General features: G+C 45.3%; 1 protein-coding gene across 3 annotated transcripts; it reads left to right on the plus strand.

The window, feature by feature from the left end:
- On the plus strand, window positions 1-21923 carry smoc2 (SPARC related modular calcium binding 2). 3 transcript variants are annotated; one of them, XM_084562120.1, is made up of 13 exons: window positions 1-711; window positions 6668-6830; window positions 8947-9053; window positions 9236-9335; window positions 10058-10102; window positions 12331-12378; window positions 13153-13227; window positions 14821-15007; window positions 16003-16085; window positions 19750-19849; window positions 20010-20257; window positions 20873-20910; window positions 21058-21923. In XM_084562120.1, the coding sequence occupies exons 1-13, from the start codon at window positions 595-597 to the stop codon at window positions 21079-21081; spliced, it is 1335 nt and encodes a 444-aa protein (XP_084418246.1). In that variant the 5' UTR covers window positions 1-594; the 3' UTR covers window positions 21082-21923. The 3 variants fall into 3 exon arrangements, with proteins under 3 accessions (XP_084418246.1, XP_084418247.1, XP_084418248.1); XM_084562121.1 differs by having other exon boundaries at window positions 10058-10093; XM_084562122.1 differs by lacking the exon at window positions 1-711 and adding an exon at window positions 1308-1649 and having other exon boundaries at window positions 21058-21921.
- Window positions 21924-22919: the final 996 nt, after the last annotated feature.

A 22919-nucleotide genomic window follows, 5' to 3' on the forward strand; every position in this document is an offset into this window, starting at 1 on the left:
GTTTCTGCTGTGTGAACAAAGCATGGAAAAAGAAACTACAAACACATACACTGGCGCTCCTGCTATGTGGAAAACTCAACAGAAAGGTGGGTTTCTTGATATTTGGAACTTGTTTGGTTATTCACATGCCTAACACACTGTGGATAATCCACAACAGCCCGCATATTGGCTAGATATAACACTCAAAAACATCATAATAAAAAAGGCGGCAGTATCAAAAATGTTCAGTTGATATGCACCCCGTGAGACAAGCCTTGCATCAGCATACACAACACGCCTGCCCTGGAAGATATCCATTTGCTGCAGCTGTGCTTTATCTGCTATGAGTCAAAATATCTGTGGCTCCGTCCACCAAATATCTTAATGCAGTGTGGCGATAAACAGGGCTATTAATGAGGCCACCTCTGGGTTTCTCCCACTTTTTGGAGCATTCATGAAATGCACAGTCCTACTTGTTGGTCTCTACCTTCATACTATAAGGACTATGTTAAGGTTCATACACAATTAAAAGTGCATCAAAAGGCACGCAGTTGGAGGAGAATGTGATAAAGTGCTGCTGCGTGAAGTGAATCCTCGCTGACAGTGGGAACATGTATGAGGATAAGTTGTGAGACCTTGCAACTACTTGTAATCACCGTTAGATGGCGCCACAGTCGCAATGTGTGTCTCCGCATCTTTAAGGACGACTCGGTGGCCACGAACTTGGACAAAGTTAAGCAGGCTATGCCAAGCGTAAACTTAATAACAACCCTTGGCATTTATCATAATTAATACTGCTACACTGATTAATGCTGCTTTGTGTGCGTTTGGTCAACGTGCTAGAGAGTATACAACTGTTTTGCTTTCATTGAACCTGTTTCGTCCCTGTTGTGTGAACTTAAGTGGCTCTGAGTAACTTCCTGTTACTATCAGAAATCTAAATTGTATATTTAAGTTTATGTTTGAGAAACTGTGCGCCGACTGTCTCTTCTTCTTCTTCTCGCTGACCATCCCTGCAGACAGTAGCATATCTGATCCCCCTCCTCTCCTTGCAAATCGAACATCACCACAAGGTCCTCTGGGGGGAATCTTCATGTTGTGGTTTTGAGGGAGAAGGGGGGAGTGAAAGAGAAGAATACCTGACGTGTTTGCCTCAGCTACCAGCAGCAGACGGAGTCCCTCTAAACCTACACCTACCTACCTGCCTACAGGCTGGGGAACTGCCTGCATCCGATAAGGGATCTAGTCCGCAAAATCAAGTGTGGAGGAAAGGGGTGTGGAGAAAAGAAGTCGAACTGGAGAGAGGGAGAAAGAGAGAAGAGACACCGAGGGAGGGGAAAAGGTCAGGGACACGGGGGGGTTTATCGCACTGCCAGAAATAAGGAGAGTGTCTACACAAACGGTTTGGCAGACGAAACCGAGGAAACCAAGTGAAATAACCCAGCAAGCCCTCTCTCCCACAAGGACAAGTGTGGACTTTTTAACACTTACTGACGTCTTCCAGGAACGCTTTTTGTGCGTCGGTGAAGTCCGAGCAACATCGCGAATTTTGGACCGTGCGTAATTTGGAGAGTTTATTGCCACGCTGCGTCAGGATGCGCGTCTGTCCGCTGCTCGTCTTCTTCTGTCTGCTCTGCGCTGGGTGCGCGCAAAAGTTCTCCGCTATCACGGTATGAAGAGCCGCACAGCTCCCAGAATATATATAATTCTTTTCAATTTGTTAAATGGGTTTTTGAAAAAGAAGATTACGCTTGTGCATTCTAAGCGTAATACTGGGGAGACCACATTGATGAGTTTTTAACATCAGGAATGATGTTCTCAGTTATAAAACCAAAGTTCTGTGAGTTTTCCCTTTCATAATCAATGAAAGTAATGAACAGACACTGAGGGACTAACTTAATTTTAAATCGAGTTAAAGAGTTTTGCACTGAAATAACAGGTCTGAGTTCTCTGTGTGTCATGAAAACTCCCTGTGTTTCAGGGTCTCTGCACAGTGTTTCTGAGATGTCTAAGCATCTCGCTTGCCTGTGAGGAGTTAACTGGCTTGCAGCACCAATTTGTTTTTTGTGTTTCAGTGCTTTTACCTGCCTGCCAGCTTCTCGGCTTGTCTGCCTCTCTGTTGTTCCAGCAGCTCTTCAGAGGCTGAGCTGCTAGTGTCATCAGGTCTGCCGCACCGCGGTGCATGACATTGTTTACAACCACAGGCCAGCAGCATCCTGTCTATTTCACATTAAACTGTGAGAGAAGGTGCATCTCGAGGTGAATTTCACGGCTGCGATCAAGTGCAGGTACAATGATAAAGGAGGATTAATAGAGAGAGGAATGTGCATTGTCAGAGGCTTCCCCCCTTGATTTAGAGCTTGATGTGGCAGCCGCCTCCCCCGGCACCATTATTTATGGTTTGTGAGAAGATGACTTAGTACCCAATTGGAAACAAATGGCCGTGAGTAGTTAACCTGCACATGAAGGGTCGGAGATCTTCTCTCCCTGACGGCACTGTGGAGTTGTGGAATGTGGGAGGAAGTGCTGCACTGAGCAGATGCTCCCCTGAATTTTCACCATTATGCACACATTTACATGTTGTGATGAGTGTTTATTATAAGGGTTTATTGTGGGTGGTAATATTTACCTACCAGTTAATGGAAAGGTTAGTGTTTGGATATGACACAGCATCCAGTGTGCTCTGGATATGACTGTAAGAATGAGAAACATATCTGTCTCATTGCATGTTTCAGTGGTAACTGTGTCTGTGTAACACCTCCCCACTGGGCTTCATTAGACCTTCTTTATTAGAATAGCACATGGAGAACTGGACTTACTTTTACAGGACTTTGTGAGTGATTAATGGCTTATTGTTTGAGTGACACAGGAGAGGTTATTGCTGGTCTAAAAAAAAAACGTCTCCATGATGTTTTGTGCATAGTTGAGGTCGGACAGGCAGTTAAATAAATGGGACTTTTGCCCAGGTTATTCATGAGGCAGACATTTTCCATGGTTTATGGAAGTATGAAACAGTGTGTGAAAAGATGAGGGCACGTAGAACACTGGCTGCACTTTTTCAGACCCGTACAGAGAAATTTTACCAACATATGGGTTCCATTGATGCTTATGCTTTCACAAAATTGTGCACCTGCCCTAAGAGATATTTTTCATTATCACATGACCTTCAGGGGCCCTTCGCAACACCTCTTTCACCGCAATTAATGGCCTTTATTTTTTGATTGAGTCAGTAGGCTGGTTAAAAGCTGACACTTTCTGAAAACTAATGATCCCCTTTGCATCCGAGCATCCACGCAGGAAACTCCTGCCACGGCCATTTAACACGTTCGCCATGGCTCACAGCTGGGGCCCCCATTGACCCTGTGTGGCTGTGGTGTGAGGGGCCTCTCGGTGCGCTGGAAGCAGGGGCCTCCCAGTCCAGAAGGCCCTTATCAGCCCACAATGTGCTCTCTGCTGGAGGCTCGCCTCCTCCATACTCCATTCAATCCCACAATGCCGCAGAGCCGGGGGGAGGTAATAGGATTTGATTTGTGTGCTGGTTGCTTTTAGAATAATGTTTCCCTTCCACTCTGCCCGTCTCGCCCTCTCTCGCCCGTCTCTTGTTCCTTTGCCAACCTCTTGTATTATTCCAGCAGATGCAAAAAGCATCTTCCAAAGGAGAAATGAAAGGAGGGAGAGCAAAAAAAGAAAAAAAAAGAGAAATACAAACAGAGAAAGTAAGAGCCAGCTGTCTGGAAGAAGACAAGAAAAGGATTTGAGCAATATATGGATTTGAGTCACACTATGTGTTCCGTCTTGTATGAGTCTCCTTTTATGATAAATCAGGGTGGAAGCCTGTGCTGCGTGTAGCTGAGACGGAGGCCATCCATCACTCTCCACAGTGTTGGTGTGCGCGATGATGGTGCCGACTTGGACAGGCAGGAATGAGACATCAGGGGAGTGTCGGGGCTCTGCCTCAGCCTCGCCCATCCATCACCACAAGCCAAACACACCGAGATCTGCAGAAGACAGCTAACTACCATTAGGTGTACACAGGAAGAAGAGGTCCTCAACACACCATTAGTCTCTGAAGACCCGCGCTCTCACTGACTCTCACGTCCTATTTGTTGCCCTCCTTCACTGTGGCCAGCTGTCCCTTTGAAATGAAAACTTGGACGTCTGATAGAAGGATCTGGGTGGTAGATTTCATGGGAGGCTGATTTCATGGGTAACTGCGTTTTTTCCACGCTGCCTTTTTGGAGCTTTATCGTGAACTTGCAGCCACTCGGCGCTCCGCTGTGTTCTGTATAGTGGACATCAAGCAGGATGCTGGGCTGTTGAATGACTCTGTTTGTGTTGTCAGTTTGCTGGCTGGCAGGATGCTGGTGGTGCTGATAATGCTGATGAAGCGTGAGCACTTGGGTGAGCCGGTTTTTGGCCGTGCCCGGCGTTGGTGGGCTACCTCCAAGCATGGCTGAACGCACTCAGACACTGTCAGAGCAGTTGCTGGCTTTGGAGCATTTCGGTCTTTGCAGAAACCGTCCTCATGTGATGGGGGAGCTGTGGGAGACAGTAGTCACCTCCTCACCTCTGGACGGTTTAGAGGAAAAGGAAGAACTGGTGTGTGAAGACAGGAGGAGAGGGTACCAACAAATCTGTAGATGCAGTGATGCACACAATCAAGACCCCCAGTGTTGCTGTAGAAAGACACAGAGAATTACTACTATTATATAGTTTAATGATGCTGCTTCTTCTGAAGGTAGTAGCAGGTGTTTTTAACGTGTAGGATCCAATGTGCATTTGTTATCAGCTCATTCAGAGATCAAGTATCAATGAAAAAGAGCAAAATTCAAATGGGAAATCCTCAAAGTCGTGCCAGGACAACAAATGTAAGGCAGAGGGGACATTTTAAACTTTGCTTTGAGGGCTTGGCTCTATGTTAAAACCATCATAATGTCTTTATATTTACATATGAAAGGTATTTTATTTTTAAATTGTTAAACTGAGGTTGAGGATCAAGTCTCAGTGTTCAACTTCAGACAAAAATATGACGTTATGCCTCTCCTTCCTTTGTAAATAAGATCCCCCAGACATTTGTACATCTCTGCCGTGGACACTGTTTGATGCTTTGTGTCCTCCTTATGATTCTTTAAAGCCCATAAGAAAAGACATTTCATTCAGTCCCAAACACTCAACTTCCCCTCCTTCTCTTCTTCTCTCCTTCCCTCGCGGCTCCTCTACCAGTGTGTTTGAACGGGCCTCCCCTCTGTGATCTCCCCACACGAAAATTTATGAGCATGGCTGACAGAGTGGGCTGTATCTCCCACACTGGCCCAGGGCAACTCTATCCACCCTGCCAACCCCTCTTCCAGGTGCATGCAGCCCTGCAGCCCTGCAGCCCTGCTTGTCTGAACGCAGGGGGGGCTGCCACCACATCTCATCTCTCACTTCATTTGTAAGATGTCAGACACAACAAATTTTCTTTCTTTTTTTTTAAATTTTATTGGCGATGGTCACGCCCTCTTTATTGAAGAGCGTCTTTTCTTCTCGGACCGCGTTTCTTTTCTTCGCTCATAACAGGCTTTCAAGCGAGGGCTTTGATTCTTTGGTTTGTGCCAAGGATTGATAAAGTGCGTAAATGAGAGAAAGTCCTTGCGTCTGTCCGCCCGCAGTCAATAGTCGGCTGAGACGGGTTTTGGATACTCGTGCATCACCCGAAACCTGAACAAACATTTCACAAAGCAGAAGAGCAAAAATGACATGATGTGTTTTATATGCGCAAATATTTTCATTATGAGAGAAGACAAAAAGCTTCCACAGAGGTATTTATCTTTGGATATGACTGACTGAAACCAGCACCTGCATCGGCATGTGTGCGGTGTTGTTTTTTTCCCACCGTGCTCAGGTCATTATTCCACCAAAGTGAATGAATCACGCAAACTTTATGAAAACGCTCGCACTGTAGCAGAACTAAGCTCGCTGACATCTAGTTTATTCAGCCACTCATTCACTGTCTTTTCATTCATTGTAGCAGTCACAGCTTGTTGTCGCTCCCCCCTCCACCCCCCCCCCCCCCCCCACCTCTTCTTACCATCACCACCGCCCAATTGTGTGGCCTAGTGAGGTGGTTTCATACCACTGTGGCAGATACAATGGTGGCATTGACACAGGTGATCCGATGCGTTCAGCCAGGAGTCTCTGTCCTTGTTTCTCTTTTCATGGCTGAGTAAAACATCCTCAGGAGCGATTCCAGGTGAATACCTGTGCAGGTGTTGGCACGGACAAAGAAAAGAGGAAATGTCAGTCAAGTCTTCTCGAGCTCCTCAGACAAAGTCTAAGCATGGCTGCGCCCTGGCAGGCTTGTAGCGACACTGCCTAAACTTTGTGTTGGGGCATTGCACTGTTTTTGTTTTTAGTGCTTTCTACTGTTGTTTTTAGAAAATTGATGTTGCACTTGATTGTTGGCTCCTAATGAAAGTTCTGAAACAGTTTGTATGGTTTGGCAACAAACACTTGTACCCTTACTGACTTTCTGGTGTGGTAGCCTGTTTTCATAAATCACACTGCTCTTAGTCTTCATAAATCCCTCAAGAATCACACCTGTTGTTGAGGAGATTAAAGTGTTTTGATGCGGAGCTCAGTGATTTGCAGAAATGGCTCATTTAGCAAATGTTGTCTCTGCTTATCTCCCACTTTCTCACTTCTGCAGTTCCTGCGGGTGGATCAGGATAAGGAGTGCAACATGGAATGCAGCGGAGGTCCTCGGAAGCCCCTGTGCGCCTCCGACGGCAGGACCTTCACATCTCGCTGCGAGTTCCTCCGAGCCAAGTGCCGCGACCCCCAGCTGGAGGTCATCCGAGGGCCATGCAAAGGTTAGGTCATGAGTCACGCTTCAGCGCCGCCTGATGCTCTCAAATGCGCAGAGGGGGGTCACAGTAGAAACTTGTGGGTTAAATTCATTTCAGCATAATTGATTCTTTGAGCGCTGGGAGGACAAGTGGGGTTGACACTGTGAGAGTGGGTGAAAGGAGGGGGTTTGCTGCTGCCTGGCTGGTTTCATGGTTTCACGACCATTTGTATAATGAAGTGTCATTAATTTGTCGAAATAATAAATTATAATTTAGTTTTTTACATACTGATTTCATGCTCATCAGAAATACATCCAAGTCCAAGAACTTCACTGATTTCAAATGGCTTCAGCTCTCTGAAGTGAAATCATTATGCAGCAGTGAGGACCTCTGAATGAAACATCTTGACAAGAATTAATGGTCTCATTTTCATCATACTGGATGTAAAGCTCTACATATGGAAGAAGATGAAAAGCGAAAGGGGAAGGAGAGCCAGCGAGGTCAGGCAGCTCACAGACTCCCTCATTGTTAGCCGTTGTTGGAAGGAAGAACCCATACACCCCAATGCTTCAGTCCCAAACCCTTTCACCCCCGCCCCACTCACTAACTCTATACTGCTAGTTCATCGCTCTACAGACTGGGGACAATGCCCTATTCTTGCCACATTACAACATTAGGCCACTAATGCGGGGAATGTGAGCGAAAAAGGTTTGCCTAAAAAGAAAGTCTCATATGATGGAAAAGCGTTCCGCGATTTTATGCCCGTGCTGGGTTTCCATGGCAACATCTCTAAGCAGACATCTGGATGTGGCGGGCAGCGCCGGGGCACAGAATAGAGGATTCCAGCCAGGAAGCTGAAAGGGACAAGGGTCCATGAAAGTCGTATTGTATGTGTCAATACCATGGAGTCTGTAAGAGTTGGGACCCCCTCGATTCTGGCCAGGAGGAGGGAAAGACTCAGCAGCAGCAGCAGCAGCGACACAGTCAGAGTCAGCAGCAGAAATAAACCAGAGGGCCGGTCTGGCCCGAAAGCACAGAGATGGGATTGTGTTTAAGGATGGTGAGAGTGGCACCACATTTGTTTTCTATCACTGCTGCACTAAGATGATTCAAGTGTCCTGTCATTTTTTCCAGTCAGCTTTTTGGTCAGAGCCCCCTGGAGAAGGACGATGGTTTGGGGTTTTTCCACTGCAGCTAACTTTAGAGCTCCTCAGCTCACTGTTTTCCTCCATCCGGAACATCCAGCGTCTCGCTCCCGCTCCTCACCAGTGTCATTATCACGCGCACACACATTAAGACTGAGAGAAACCAGCGCACTTTTCCTTTGCATGTGTCTAATGGACAGTCCACGGTGCGCCACTGACCAAACCGGTGAATGTTTTTAAACTTAGCATGAGTCATTGTTTTAATGTGACTCGAACCTGCCAGCCAGACGGGCACTGTGTGGCACCTCATGTGTCACACCAAGTTATCATCAAAATCATCGCCGGGCCAACATTTCCTGAGAGTTTGCACAGCTGGTGCTGTTGGCCAGGTGAGATGAGGTATCTGTGGAATGACAGGATGAGCCATGGTTCTGACTGAGAGGTGTGAAAAAACCTGAGATGCACAAAGGTGAAAAGCTGCTGACCCACGTTTATATCAACAGATACTTTAAGGGGACAGTTTGGGCTAAACTTAGCAGACGGTCGAGGTTTAGGAAGAGAGTGAGACAGACGCAGACATTAAGGAAGGGTCAGGTTTTCCCCGTGCATCAGCCCTTTTCTTGGGTGACTGGAATGTTCTACAGGAGAAGCACGAGCTGCCTCGCTCAGTAATGGCTTTACCACCAGGCACTATGCAGGCTTGCCTGACTTGCTCCTAATAAGACTGGGGGTGTTGGTTCTATTCCCAGCCACACAAGTATCTCCCGCTTCCGAAATGTCTTGAATTGTTTCCTCTCCGTCTCTCTTCTCCCCTTGCGTTTTCTCTTTTCTTTCCTCTTTCATTCTTCATCATCTACGAGATTCAAGGTCTTCTTCTGACTTTTTAAGTAGGTTGGTTTCATAATTGTGAAGCGCAAGAAAAATAGCCGAGTTGCGGGTTGAATCACGGGCCCCTGTGATGTCTAGTGATTGTGGTGATTTGTGGTGCTCCTCAGATACGTCCAGATGTGTAGCAGAGAAGAAGTACACAGAGCAGCAGGCCAAGAAGCTCTTCCCGCAGGTCTTTGTGCCTGTGTGCAACCCTGACGGCACGTACAGCGAGGTAACAACACTGCATCAGAACTGATTTTGAATTCGACACTCGCAGCTAAAAACTCTTTCCTAGCAACGGTTAATATTTTGCAAGAATTTCTCTGTCCTCCTGCAGGAATTCAATGTGTTCCTTCCTACAGATTCTAGTTTATCTTGAGCTAACTTTGTGTTTACATGGTCATTTAATTGCAGGTTCAGTGCCACAGCTACACTGGATACTGCTGGTGTGTCACCCCTAATGGCAGACCCATTAGTGGCTCTGCAGTGGCCAATAAAAAACCTCGATGCCAAGGTTGGTGAAACCCAAAACTATCCATCTGCATATTTCAGTAATGTTCAAACTTAACATTGCTCTCAAATGGGCAGCTACACATAATTTTGTGTAGCAATGATGACAAATTGAATTCAACACAGCAAAGCATGGCATTCCTTGTTTGTGTGGAGGGGGGTGTGAGGGGTGTAATCTTGAGTCCTGTGGGAAAGTGGTCAGTGACTGGACCGACGGCCACAATGTTAGAGGGCCACCCGAGGACTGAACGTTGCTCAAGGCATGGGGCTGCGGTATAAATAAGCCTAGTATAAAATCTGCGCTGCGGAGTTGAGCAACGAAGTTTAACTGTAAGGAATGTTAGTGTTCTTGGAGGATAGCGTCAGCCAAACAATCAAATAACCAATGCCACATGTCCTCCCTGTGCGTCTCTGTGGGGCTGCCTTAGAGGTGGCTGCTGTCAGTGAGAAGGTTCCAGAAGTGGCGGCAGCATTTGCACTGTTATTGGCAGCTGCACTTTAATCACAGCTGTTTATATGAAGTCCAAAAATGCCATTAAGTACGTGTCCATCAGCGTTCAGAGTGTTAGTAACTGCAGCCATGGCAAGTAAATGTACAACAAAAAAAGAAGTCTTTGCAGAAGTGTGGTCGTTGTTTGTTCTTGTGCGGTGCCAATTTATTGTCTTTCATCGCAAATGAATGAGATGTCTTGTCTGTTAATTAATTTTATAATGTTTACGTTGTAGGTTCAAAACAGGAGAGAGCAACCACAAGAGAGCCAGGTAAAGCAGGTGAGACTTTAATTCAAGAGACGTTACCTTTCCGAGGCACATTGACTCCTTGTCAATGCATGTTTGCTTTCGTGTTTTTCAACGTGCATGTGTGTACCTATCAAAACCTGCACGTCTCTGTGTGTATTCATTTGTATCTCTGCTGCTTGCATCTGTGTCAGAGATGTGGAAGACGGGTCGCCTGTTAAGGCTTGCCTCTAATATTTTGTCAATTCAAGAGAGCGCCTGCGGCCCGAAGGCTAATATAAAAGTGGCGTGTTCCTCCGTAACAAGTTTAAGGAGAGACTTTGTGTTAAGCTTTAATGCATGCCGCCAGCAGCCACGCAGCCTATAACTGCCTGTTGTCTTCACCAGGCAGCCAAACGGCCAGGGAGCAGCCAGAATGGAGGAACACCCACTTACTGTATCTTCCTCACTAACTTTATAACCCTCTTCATATTGTTCTTTTGCAGCCACGGTGTCATAAGACACAAGGAAATGTTCACAATTTACCCTCCGATCTGCTTTCACCCTGTTTCTCTTGAAAACATCTCCCTTCTTCCTGATATAGAGCCACTAAGTTCCCCTCCGACTCCCCTCCAGAAATTGTATATCTTGTTCTCATCTTTTCAGCAACGATTTGTTTAACTGATGTGATTTGAAAGCTCACAACGAGTGTAATTTTGGGTTGATTCAGATCGATTCCTTATGTGATTGTGAGTGAGTGTGTATTTGTGTAAGTGTGTGTGTGCATGTTCGCACGAGAGAGAGAGAAAGTGCATGTACATCCACTTGTATCCGTCACATGGGTTATTCCTGTCAGTGTGACATTTACGTCTGCGCCTCTCTCTCTCTCCCTCTCTCTCTCTCTCTGTAAACAGTCTTGGGTATAGCGTCTGTTTGAGTCCGGCCAAGTCATTACACATAGATCAAGTGGGAATGCAAAATTTGAAAGAGGAGGAGGGATGGTGGGAGAGGGAAAGAAGGAGGAAAGGAGGTGGAGTGGTGGGTTGCGGTTCAATCTGAACTGGTTGGATAAACAGGGTGGTGAAAAGCAGAATAAACTGTAGGTTTGTGGTGTGCCAGCTCTGAAAATAGCAGTGATTGCATCAATATTTTGATTCAGCAGAAGACCATCTGTACCTAAGCAATCCACACTGGCCTTTGCTGCACTTATATTATCAGAATATGGACAAAAACCAAACATTATGCCTTTAACTAAATTCTGCCGCTTGATTTGACAAATTCACTGACATGCTTGAATCATGTGCAGCTGACGACGGACAAACAGCGGTAAAACTAATGCCGTATGACCACAAATAGCACGGGGGTTTCCTGGCAGATGCTAAAAGAGGTGTTACAGTCATGTAAAAGGCCACAAAGTAAAGATAGGTCATTAGTGGTTTGTCGTAAATCCGAATCATAAATACGCTTTTTGAAATGGCATTTCCATCCTTGAAGTGAGCAGCGTAATAACATGCCTGCCACATTCAGTCACCCTGTATTCACATCCACCAAACGTGCGCGAGAAGATGAATGGCTGGCGGGGAAAAGTTGCGTTAAATGTAAAATCCTGATTTTTGTAATGGAAACGTGTCGTTACAGAGAGGACGTTTAGGCTCAGTTCCCCGTTTGTAGGGTCGCCCATTACAGATGCTCTGACTCACACATTAACGGGGCTTTACTTTGAGCGGAAGGAGTGACCCAAGCTGAGGTTAACCACACCTACGGCCGTGGTTTCACCCTAAGCAATCCGAAGCCCTCATCCCTGTCTCCCTCCCACCACAAATCAAACAAACAGAGACAAAACAAACATACTCGACTCTCCCACTGTAAGTTGGCTCATCTCAGACTTAGCTACATCATTCTTCACCCCCTTATGTCTCTCCCACCTTCACGCAGCTCCCAGAAAACAAATGCAGGCAATGATGGGATGAAGAACGTCAGCAACTACCGGTCTTAAATCTCTTCGTTTATTCTAACTGTCCTCTATTTGTCCTCGAAAGCATCAAGTTGCATGAAGTGAAACGCCATGGGAATATGACCACTATAATTCTCTCCCCTCCTCTTGTATTATGAGGCACCTCTCTCAGTTTTCATCCACCATCTCTTTCTCAGTCACCTCTACTTCTGAACTCCATCCTTCCTGACCGGGCAACGTGCAAATCTCACATCGTTAAAGTGCTCTCTCACCTAGCTTACCCTCGTAATTGTAGTCTCCTTGCAAATATTCTCCATTCTAAATGCAGATGACACGGGAGTAGTGGTGGATCCGCAGCCTGCCGGCGAGGATGAAGGTGAGCTCTTTTTTCATCAGAGTGTGAGTTAAAAAAAAATAAAAAATGTTTGATGCCGTGCCGGTGTTTACTGAGACGCCGCTGACTGTCTCGAAAGCATGCTTCCCAAAAACATCCTTAAAAGGGAAAAGGAGTCTGCACATGACGCAGTTACATACAAATGAGATTTTCAGAAAAATGCTTGCTGGCGAAAATGGATGCATATTTCATATAAACCTTTGCAAGCTTTGTTTAATAATAATGGCCGCTGAGTACTGTCAATTTAAGTATGGTAAATGCAAAAAGAGCCGTTAAGTCTGCAAATATATTCAGTATCTATCTTGTTTTTTTAACATCAGCTACCATAGGCTACTGGTCATCATCATATAAAATCCTGACAGCTACAGGAGTGTTTTTAATATTGCAGTATTCAGAATAGCAGAGAAAATGACTTTCTACATTTCTGGTTCAATAAAGACTATCCAGCATGTGAGCACTTTTATATATTTATATATAGTCTTTTAAATGTTTAATAAGAGGGTCATATTTTATGATTTCATGCTAGACTGGGAATTTGATAAGATTCACCCTACCCTCTTCCTTACTGCTATACCTCTGGTCTCAGCTGTCATGTGCAATTTACTCTCCTCATCCACTCCATCAGCTTGAGATACGATAACCTTCATGCGCGTTTTACAGTCTGTGAGTTTTGGACGCGCCGGGTTCTGCTCTGACGATATACGAGTGTGTTTTCCGATTTGAGGCTAATAAAGCTGTCTCTGCGATTTCTTTCAGACATCATTTCCCAGTACCCCACTCTGTGGACGGAGCAGGTTCGCAGCCGACAGAACAATAGAACCAGGGCACCATGTGAGTTTAAAAGCGATTTCGCGTGTTCTTTAATGACGGCGTTCGGGTGTTTGCAAACCTCAACTGAAAGCACGCTCTGTGTGTTTCCTGCTTGTGTGAGCAATCATGGTTTGAGGCTGTTCCTGTCTTTTAAGGACAGATGGTGGGTTGTGAAACCAATACATCTTGGTGTTGGAGTGCGTCAGGCTTTGAGGATCTGCTTCTCTGTGGTTCTTCGCATTGCAGCTTATCTGTAATTATCAGCACATGGCACAAACGCAGGATCTCCTATTCTTCTGTTCGGCCCGTGCTGCTGTCTTTTTACACACATGCATGTTCATTTTCAGTATCAGCTGCATCTTGGCCATTGGGTAAATATGCCGCTGAGGTTCTGTAGAAAATAATACTATTTTTAGGCCGGCTTGAAGATGAAAACCCACTGTGCATGTGTGCATTTCTGTGTGAATCCCATTATCATAATTTACAGCCAATAAAAAGCCTGAGAAATGCAGCATTGATGGTTTTGATTACCATGAGGTATTGGGGTGAAAGAAAAAAAACCCAACCGCCCCAACAAAGAGAGGCCACACGGAGGAACTGGAGCGAAGAGTCGGTTGAGAAAGTGGGGAGGCATTTCATTTGGTCTCTTTTGTGTGGGTAAGATCTCTAATGAAAATAAACAAAGAAAAGGGATATCCATAATCCGGCAGCAGCTTCCGAGCCTTGAGGCGAGCACCAAAGAGGGGGAGAGATTGGCGATGAAAGCCCTCATGGCCAGAAGTGCTCTTCTTCTATTTGTGAGTTTAATGCTTAAATCTCTGCTGGAGAGCTGCACCGCAGAGAAAGGAGGGTGCTGCACAAGAAGAAAGTCTGATTAGATCCTGCTGGCTCTGCAGAATCCCATCTCTCTCCCATCAAGACCTCTGCCTTCACCGTGTATGGATAAAAGATGGGATCACAAAGCTTTGCATTATTCCTGGGAATTTTGAACATGTAAACATATATATCCCTTTGGTACTTTACAGTATCCTGCAGTAGTGTGTCAGAGTGTGTGTGTGTGTGTGTGTGAAGGTAAAGGCCCAACACACTGACCACTGTTCTGCCTTTGTCTTGTCTGTTTCTCACTCTGTCACACACATCCACAAAGGGCAGTTGGGTGTCCAAATATTTACTTAACTTGGGGCATAGGGAGCTGTACTTAGTCATTAGCCCGTTAATGTCCGTAAACAGTGCCATGGGGGGGCTGATAGAGCAGTCTACACACACTGTCTCCAAGCACTCATCCTCCACCCTTTTGTCTTCCTCGTCCTCCTCCTTGGGGATTTGTCGTGATGGTTAAAGTGTAATGAGAGGGCAGCTGCATGCATTTTGATTTTAAATAGAAATGAATTCTAACATGAACCACAGACTGTTTACAAATCCAAATGTGTTTTCCAGAGCACGTTGGGAGTGAAATTTATACTTTAAACACAGTCTTGTACGCAGTCGAGTGTCTGGAGCATGTATTTGCTGAGTCACACGATCTAGACCGCCCCCTCTAGGTGAATGCTCACTTTATGAATACATGTATGGGACTACATTGATTCCTGTGTGACCTCTGACCTTTCTTTCCAGCCTCATCATGCGACCAGGAGCAGCAGTCTGCCCAGGAGGAGGCGAGGCAGCACAAGAACGATGCTGTATTCGTACCAGACTGCGCCCAAGGAGGACTCTACAAACCGGTCCAATGCCACCCTTCCACCGGATACTGCTGGTGTGTGCTGGTGGATACAGGGCGACCCATACCTGGGACCTCCACCAGGTGAGCAAGACTTGTACCTAAACGCAACCCAAGTTTTAGAAGGGGCTTATCTGTGGTGCAAACATTCTTGGCATTTATTGCTTAGTTTAAATAGTTTTTACCCCAAGAAGGTGAGTGATCATTAGCCGAGCCAACAGAGCAGGGTGGCCAGATAACAGGAAGACAATCTCAGTTTCAGGACATTTGGCAAATATGTCTAACACAGAGAGACAGACAACCATTCACACTCACATTCACACCTATGGCCAATTTAGAATCACTAAAAATGTCTTGTCCTATATTAAGCAGCATCTTCCTGCCGGTGAGAGCATGTGCAGATCTGCAAACAACTTTGAAGAAATGTAAAATAACTGTTCAGCTCTCAGAGAATAAAAAAGTCATGAAAATGCACACGTCTAACATAAGCAGTTACACATCGCCGATGACACAGAGTGACTCAGTGGTCTGGTGAGCAGCGGGTCAAAGGTCAGTCAGGCTGGCAGAGCGGGGCACTGGTACACTCCTATTGAACTGCATGGGTGGGTATCAGATTAACAAGGCTCCAGGCAAAGTGCCAGACAGCACATTAGCACACATATGGAAGCATGGATTTTCTTCCTTGTCCCAGGCCAGCTTTTGGCCCAGTCACACAGCAGCGATCGGGGCTCTACCGTCTCTCCAAGGGAGACTGTGAAAGCTTCCTTGTGTCCCACGCTCCCTGCCTGCCTCTCTTCTTCTATCTCCCGCTTTCTCACCCTCCCTCCCTCCCTCCCCGTTTCTATCCTCATACCAGCTCCAAATCCTTCCCCTCTTTTTGGATGTCTTTCACAGCCCCTGGTTTGCCACAAAACAATTATTTGAATCCCTAAGATTTAAGTGTACAGAGTAATTGGAAAACATGAGATTCCTCTCTGATTTTACAATGGAGACAGCTTTGCTCTTATAAACAGTCCCTTTCACCCACTTCCCATTAAATTAATTGACATTTTGTTCACATGGTGTATCTTCTGTCACAGGTATGAACAGCCAAAATGTGATGGCAACGCCAGGGCCCACCCAACTAAACCTAAGGATCATTATAAAAGCAGACATCTCCAAGGTAGGTCTCCAAAGACTGTGCTCAGTCTCTGCTTTTCCTCTTTGTTAAGACCACATAGCCAAGTTCCTCAGCCGTCAGCCTCCAGCTGCTGCCACGCTTCCAAGGTTGTGATAACAGCGTCAGTGTGTGTGTGTGTGTGTGCGTGACATCATTAGCACTGTTGGTCAAGGAAATGCTTGATAAAGAGTTGAGGATTGCCAGATACTGCCCTTCACTGGTCAATAAGCAAGGAGACAGAGACGGATGGGAGGAGGATTAATCTTCAGCTGACATGAGAGATGGAGGATAGTGGGATGAAAGCAGAAAAAAAGAGGAGAGGAGAAACAGCAGGGAGGTGAGGAGAAGATAATGGATAATAGGATGCCAGAGACAGGTAGTGATACTAAAACTGATAACAGTACAGATAACTGAATTGAGGGCGGGCGATCAGTTTGGGGGGTGGTGGACATGGGGTTGGCTCAGTTACAGGTGAGACGATGTTTGCTGTGATAGCAGGTTATTTGCTAATCAAGATTTTACACTTATATCTAAATAGTATTTACAAAAGAATAAGATTCATGTTGGGGCTTCATATAAGTTTTTCATCAGGTCAAATTTTTGCTTTCACTGACGAAGAAAAATGTTTCAGCAAATACCCAAAACATGTGTGTACATTAAACTTTACCAAAGCTCAGTGTTTGTGTCTCTGAACCAACATACTTAGTTATTTTAACTAAAACCAACCCTAACCCAAACTAACGGATGTGCAAGGTAGATAACTCTCTTAGATGACTGCCATAGTTTACACAGTTTTCCTAAAAAGTAGAAGATTAACAGGTTAAAACCAGGAGATTTTATTGTTTTGGTTGTGTAAACCTGGATGTTGCAATGGTGCAAATGCTCTCTGACAGAACAGACATTTTTACAACCACCTGCATTGCAAACATGCAGTTGTCTAAACTAGTTTTTATGTGTAAGTTAAAACAACTCTCTTGATTTTGCTAGGCTTTCATCTTTTACCTATACCTATCGTAGAACTATACTTGAAGTTATAGCCCTAAGGCTGCTGCCTGCATCCAAATCACAGTTTAAAATTGAACCGTGTTTGGCGAATTTGCTGTTTTGTGGTGGTTTGGTAAACATGTTAATAATCCAGCAGCATGTGAACAGAGCTGCCACTGTTCCCGTCCCATCCACAGCTGTTTATGTAACAGTGCGCCGGGCCAGAGCTGTACTCTCTGCTCGCAGGTGCTGCATTTAGCAGCAGAGCAGCCCTCTGTCTAGGCTCAGGCATCGGCGACTCCTGCGCAGTTTATGTAAAATCGATGTATAAACAGTCACAGATAAATGCCTGTTAGGCCAACAAACGTCGCTCATCTCTGCTCTCCAGTAGCGCCGGTGCCGTGTGTTATTTCTAAGATATTGAGCGGGGATAATTACAGTCTGTAAATGTCAGCAGAAAGCGTGAGGTGGCAAAGGGGCATGGAAAAGAGCCACAACTGTAGCATGAAACAGACCTCGAGCCCTACTGAACACCTCCTAAACACCTAGTGGCGGCATAAAAAAACAATGTGTTTATTCAGCCTTGCAATCACCTACGCTGACTTTACTCTAAACCTGCAGCATGTCAGCGTTATAAAATACGCCAGGATTTTGTAAAATGCAGCATCTTGTTTTCTTTATGAGCAATTGCGTCAACGGCCATAAACATCGCCTCGGATAATTATAAACATTGCCTTCACATTGCTGCAGCCCATTTGGTGCTGAAGCGCTGGTGTTGAGAGTTTTATGGGGCGAGATGCGAGAAAGGAGCAACTTGCCCCGAAAAGGGGCAGGAAAGGAAAGCTGAGTATTTGGCTTGCTCTCTTGCCGGAGCAGAATCACGGGATAGCGCTGGAGCAGGCACTGGGAGCTGCGGCTGTGAGTGCTGACAGGGGTCTGCCCCATGTGGCTTCATAGAAAAACACTGCTTCTTATTGACAGTAACACACAGGCTCGCACATGTAAACAGGCACTTACCGGCCAACTTTCTACAGATATACGGAGGGCTATGAATAGTGGCGCAGCCCTGAGCTTTTCTGCAAGAAAACACAAAATCATTCAAGCCTTTCTCAACTTGATTCCGTCCTTCAGCTGTCAAACGCGTGCATTACATAATTATAATCATTATGGAATAAGACAGCGGCCATTCACCGCCACAGCCTTCAACTGAACGGAAAATGGCCAGACTCAATTTCCTTAGAATGACAGCAGGCACATTCGTGTCGGACAGTGTGCAGTCAGACAGAAGCTGATCTGTCCCGCCCCCACATGAAAAGCCATTGCTGCCAGGAGGAAGGGACTGGAGCACTACCTGATGGCTTCCCATTTGAAGGAACGGCAGACACGCTTGGATTCCTGCGGCATTACGGAGAGGACGGGTGCTCTCCATGAAAAACACTGAGCCTCAAACAAGTCCAACTGCATCCCACAAATCTCTCCTGAGTCAGAAGCCAGATAAAAGCACTTTGCCTTCTGAGGGTGCAATTGTGTGACTGTCTAGACTAATTTACCACAAGAGTCTCCACAAGGCACCAGTTTGGCTATTAACAGGTGGGTCAGATATTTTACTGGGCTAAGGCCAAGGAGGGCCCACTAAAACTTAAGTGCAAGTCTGTTCAGCATATAAAGCATACTGTGGAACAGTTTGGACATGTGAATGTGTCAACCCTTGGCTCAGTGCAATCTGCTGAAGCCCGAAAAGGTGGACTGGAGGCTGGGTGTTTACGTCGATGCTGGTCGCCACCTGTTAGAGAGGCGCAAAGCATACTATTATCTCCAGCGCTGGAGAATCTGGCCCCGCAGGCCTGGGCCATAAAAAGAGCAGCAAACTGTGGAGAGGAAGAAATTCTCCACAGGCGCAATAGCAGAGGGAAGCCGGACTGTGAGAAAGCAGAGAAGAGCTGGGACTGGAATCCAGGAATCTGTCAGGCCTCCGTAGCCTTCAGCTCTTCAAGAGCAACATTGGTCTCCTCACTCTTAAAACTATATGGCCGTACAGATAATTACTGTCATTAGTGTCTTTCCACCACTGTTGTCCCTTGTTTTAATATTTCTCATCATTCTGCATGTAAAAATGCTTGTCTGTTGGTTTTTAGTGCGTCGTTAATGATAGATTTCACCTTATAGGTTAGGGGTTAGGTTCGCTGAAGACTCAGCACATTCTTTAATAAATCAGACACAAGTCAGAATGTGTCTGTCAGGGCTGTATCTGTCTCCTTGTTGTCTCAGGTGAGCCTTAGATGCTGTGTCCATACATTCAATATTCAGCAACGTCTTCTCTGCCTACAGCTGTCAAAACTGCTCAGGGGCCTCCCGGATGATTGGCAGGTACCCTCTTCCTCCTCCAGATGAGGGGAGGTCTGACTTTATGGGAGCGAGTAAAAGACGACTGTCCTGGGTTTATTTTCCCCTCTGTTGTTTTTTATGTGCTATTCGCGTTAAAACTACGCTGCCTGTTACATGACGTCCCTCCCCAAACATTTATTAGGCCACCTATGATGGCAGCATTCCACGTGTTTGTAACGCCATCAACCGCGGGATAATTTTTCTTTGTTTGGTGACATACACTGTACGTTCACTTAACGTCCAGATGAACGGTGTAATTCATGATCTCACACAGTCGTGTCTGTGGTTCGTTTTCCAGGCTGTCCCGGGGCAAAGAAAACAGAGTTTCTGACAAGTGTTCTTGACGCGCTGTCGACAGACATGGTGCACGCTGTCACAGATCCTGCATCCGCCGGAAGGTATGTCATCTGGAAGTGTGTGCGTTCATCTTACAGTAACTAAGGCATGAGTTTAGGCTTTGATCATAAAGGCAGAAATATGTATTCCACTCTTCTATTTTTGATTGAACAGTCATTTATTTTAGAGAATCTGATGAGCTGATACCTGACCTTTATTCAGGATGGCTGAGCCAGACCCCAGTCACACCCTGGAGGAGAGGGTTGTCCACTGGTATTTCAGTCAGCTGGACAAAAATTCCAGCGGAGACATCGGCAAGAAGGAGATAAAGCCTTTCAAGCGTTTCCTGCGCAAGAAGTCCAAGCCAAAGAAGTGCGTGAAGAAATTTGTGGAGTACTGCGACATCAGCAACGACAAGGCCCTGTCTCTGCAGGAGCTGATGGGTTGCCTCGGGGTGACAAAGGAAGAAGGTAAGCTGAGCAACGCAATCTGCCACTATACATATTCCTCTGCACCCTTAAATTTAGATGGTAAATGAGTATACATGCTTTCTTGACAGCTGTTTTTCATATTGTTCTTTCAAACCAAAAATACGAGAGTTAAAGATAAGTGTTGGATTAAAGAGGAACCGATCATTTTAGAATTATTACAGTGTCATTCTTTGAGATAATATATAAACAGACTGCAGTTTAAGAGACGTGCTATCCAAAGCAGAGTACTGCTAGGGTTGCAAGTTAACGTTGGCCGGACAGAGACTGAAGACTTGGTCTACTGTCATGGAGCTATGGTCCAGGTGCCAACTTCCAACTGAGGGAATCTCCTGGATCTCTAGGACTTGAAGCTCGAACACGTGTTTTTAATCAAGTGCTCATGCTAAAAATGACATAAGCCTGCATCTGTATGAAATAAAAAATGCCTTACTTCTGCAATATAACTGTCAAGACTATCACTGTGACTTTTGCGGCCCAAGATTGGACAGCTTGGCAAGTGTAGCATCACTGAAGGGACAGTGTTTATTGAAGGCAAGGATTTTGCTTTTTATTCACCATACTATGGTTTAAGTTCATATCACTTTTGTCTCACAGGGACCAAACCAGGAGAAAGCTTGCCTTCCAGTAAACTAGTAAGTAAATCCTCCTCTTTTATTGTTTTATTGTTGTTTTATCTTTTCATTTAAGAAGAGGTACACATTTGTTGAACGGATTGCAGAGAAGTGCAAAGAAAAAAGTTTGCATGTTCAACTGATGCCATTTTAATTTCCTCTCCTCAGAGTCCCTCGAAGAAGCAAGGCTAAGCCCAACAACTGAGATTTCCCCTCTCGCACGGAGAACCTGCCCTCACCAATCGGCAATAACGGAAACCATAGTATTTGCACTTTGTACTTTAAATAAAAAAAAAAAATGTAAATTCACTTTGTAGAAATAAGGTATTTAAACAGACTGCTGAATCTGTGAATGATGTAGTTAGCTTTTGATGTCCTGACGAGCAAAAAATATTTAACACATACAATGTATGTGTCCTTTGTGTGTCTAAAAAAGTGTACTTTTCAACGTTGTTTCAAGTTTTCATGTTTGATGTCGCACTTTGTGCCCATTTATCCCGGTTCACCTTTCCTCTCATGCTGATGATATTAAAGCGGATAGTTTTTTTGCTACACAGCTACAATAACCTAGACAATGCCATCTCTCATGTACTGACATATTACATCTTTCACTGTGCTTTGTAAAGCAGTTTGCAAGAATGTTTTAAACTTAAGTCATAAAAACGTCCTACGCGTTCACATATACTCATGTTTATTAGAAATAAAGAACTCTTTTATACATTGTGCTCTTTTGGTCGGCCTAATGTGTCAAACAAGATGGATTCGGTCAGCGGTTTCCTTTGTTTCCCTCTAATCCAATTAGTCTTTGATATTTTCCCTCGTTATAAAAATCTTGTAATGTCTTTCTCGTTTCGTGTTTCCTTGCTGTGTCTTTAATAAAACACCTTGTTGACACAGTCTCATAAGAGCCAAGCATTAGTCATACATAGCAGAGGTCGTGTATCATCCGATTTTTTTTTTAAGACACTGCCAATTCCCCCGAGGCAACATTTCAGAATTGGAAAAACGGATGGTACTTATTTCTGTGCTCGTCAGACGTTTCCAACGTGGACTGAAGACAGATAAATAGGCCAATGTCGGCTGTGTGCCGTACGAGTGCCCATTAAAAGGGCGTCATACGAACCGGTGCGTGTGAACATGTGTATTTGCATAAGGTGTACTTACATGTATGTGGTAAATGTAAACTCGAACAGTCGGTGAGGTCTGAATAGATTCTTTGTTAAGAAACAACACTCGGTTCAGAGCAGCCCTGACACGTTACACTACTGTACATTGTTCTTGCCTGATTATGTTGGGGCTGCTAAGTGGTAAGCCAAGGCTTTTCACACATAAAGTCCCCTATAGAGCTGAGCGACTGACCTCACACTGACCTGCTCACTCAAGCTTAGCCTCTAATTTATGATTAACACATTGGTCTCCTTTCTGTGATATAATCCAGCCCAATGGTCTGGTTTTTAAGACCCCAGGGGAGCACAGTGGAGAGATTATGACTGATGGTGGATTAGAGATGGATAACCCATGGCCTTTTTAACTACCCTCTCCGTCCACAGCCATGGAAAATTAGGTCTGAGCTGCAAGGATGTAGACGTTTTTATCCCCCAGAAAATCCTAGCTCAGAAGCAAACTGGAAGCCTTTCTGTACATCCACAAATCTCTCACCTAGTGTCCCGTTATTGGCTCCCACCCCTTGAGGCTCTAATATAGCCAGTGAATGCATATTACTTGCTGCAGCACAATCTTCTGATTCTAAACTCTGCCTAAAGCTGATGTTAGCAACACGCCCATGCACAACATTTGCTTTTCCCAAGCAGCCGTGTAATCCATTAATGCTGCCGTGCTGCTTACAGGTGTAGCAGTACATCCAGCAAACTCATCAACCTGCAGCGGAATCCGTAGCCAACTTCTTGACTGCTGCTGCTGCAGCTCCAACCTCCACCCAACACAATGCTAAAGCCTTGTCATGTGTAATTTCTTCTCCCCTGGGCTGAGATGCACGTAAACACCTTTTATGATTTGGCTGGATGTCAAGG

This window comes from Chelon labrosus, assembly GCF_963514085.1.
Source record: "Chelon labrosus genome assembly, chromosome: 15".
Classification (NCBI taxonomy): domain Eukaryota; kingdom Metazoa; phylum Chordata; class Actinopteri; order Mugiliformes; family Mugilidae; genus Chelon; species Chelon labrosus.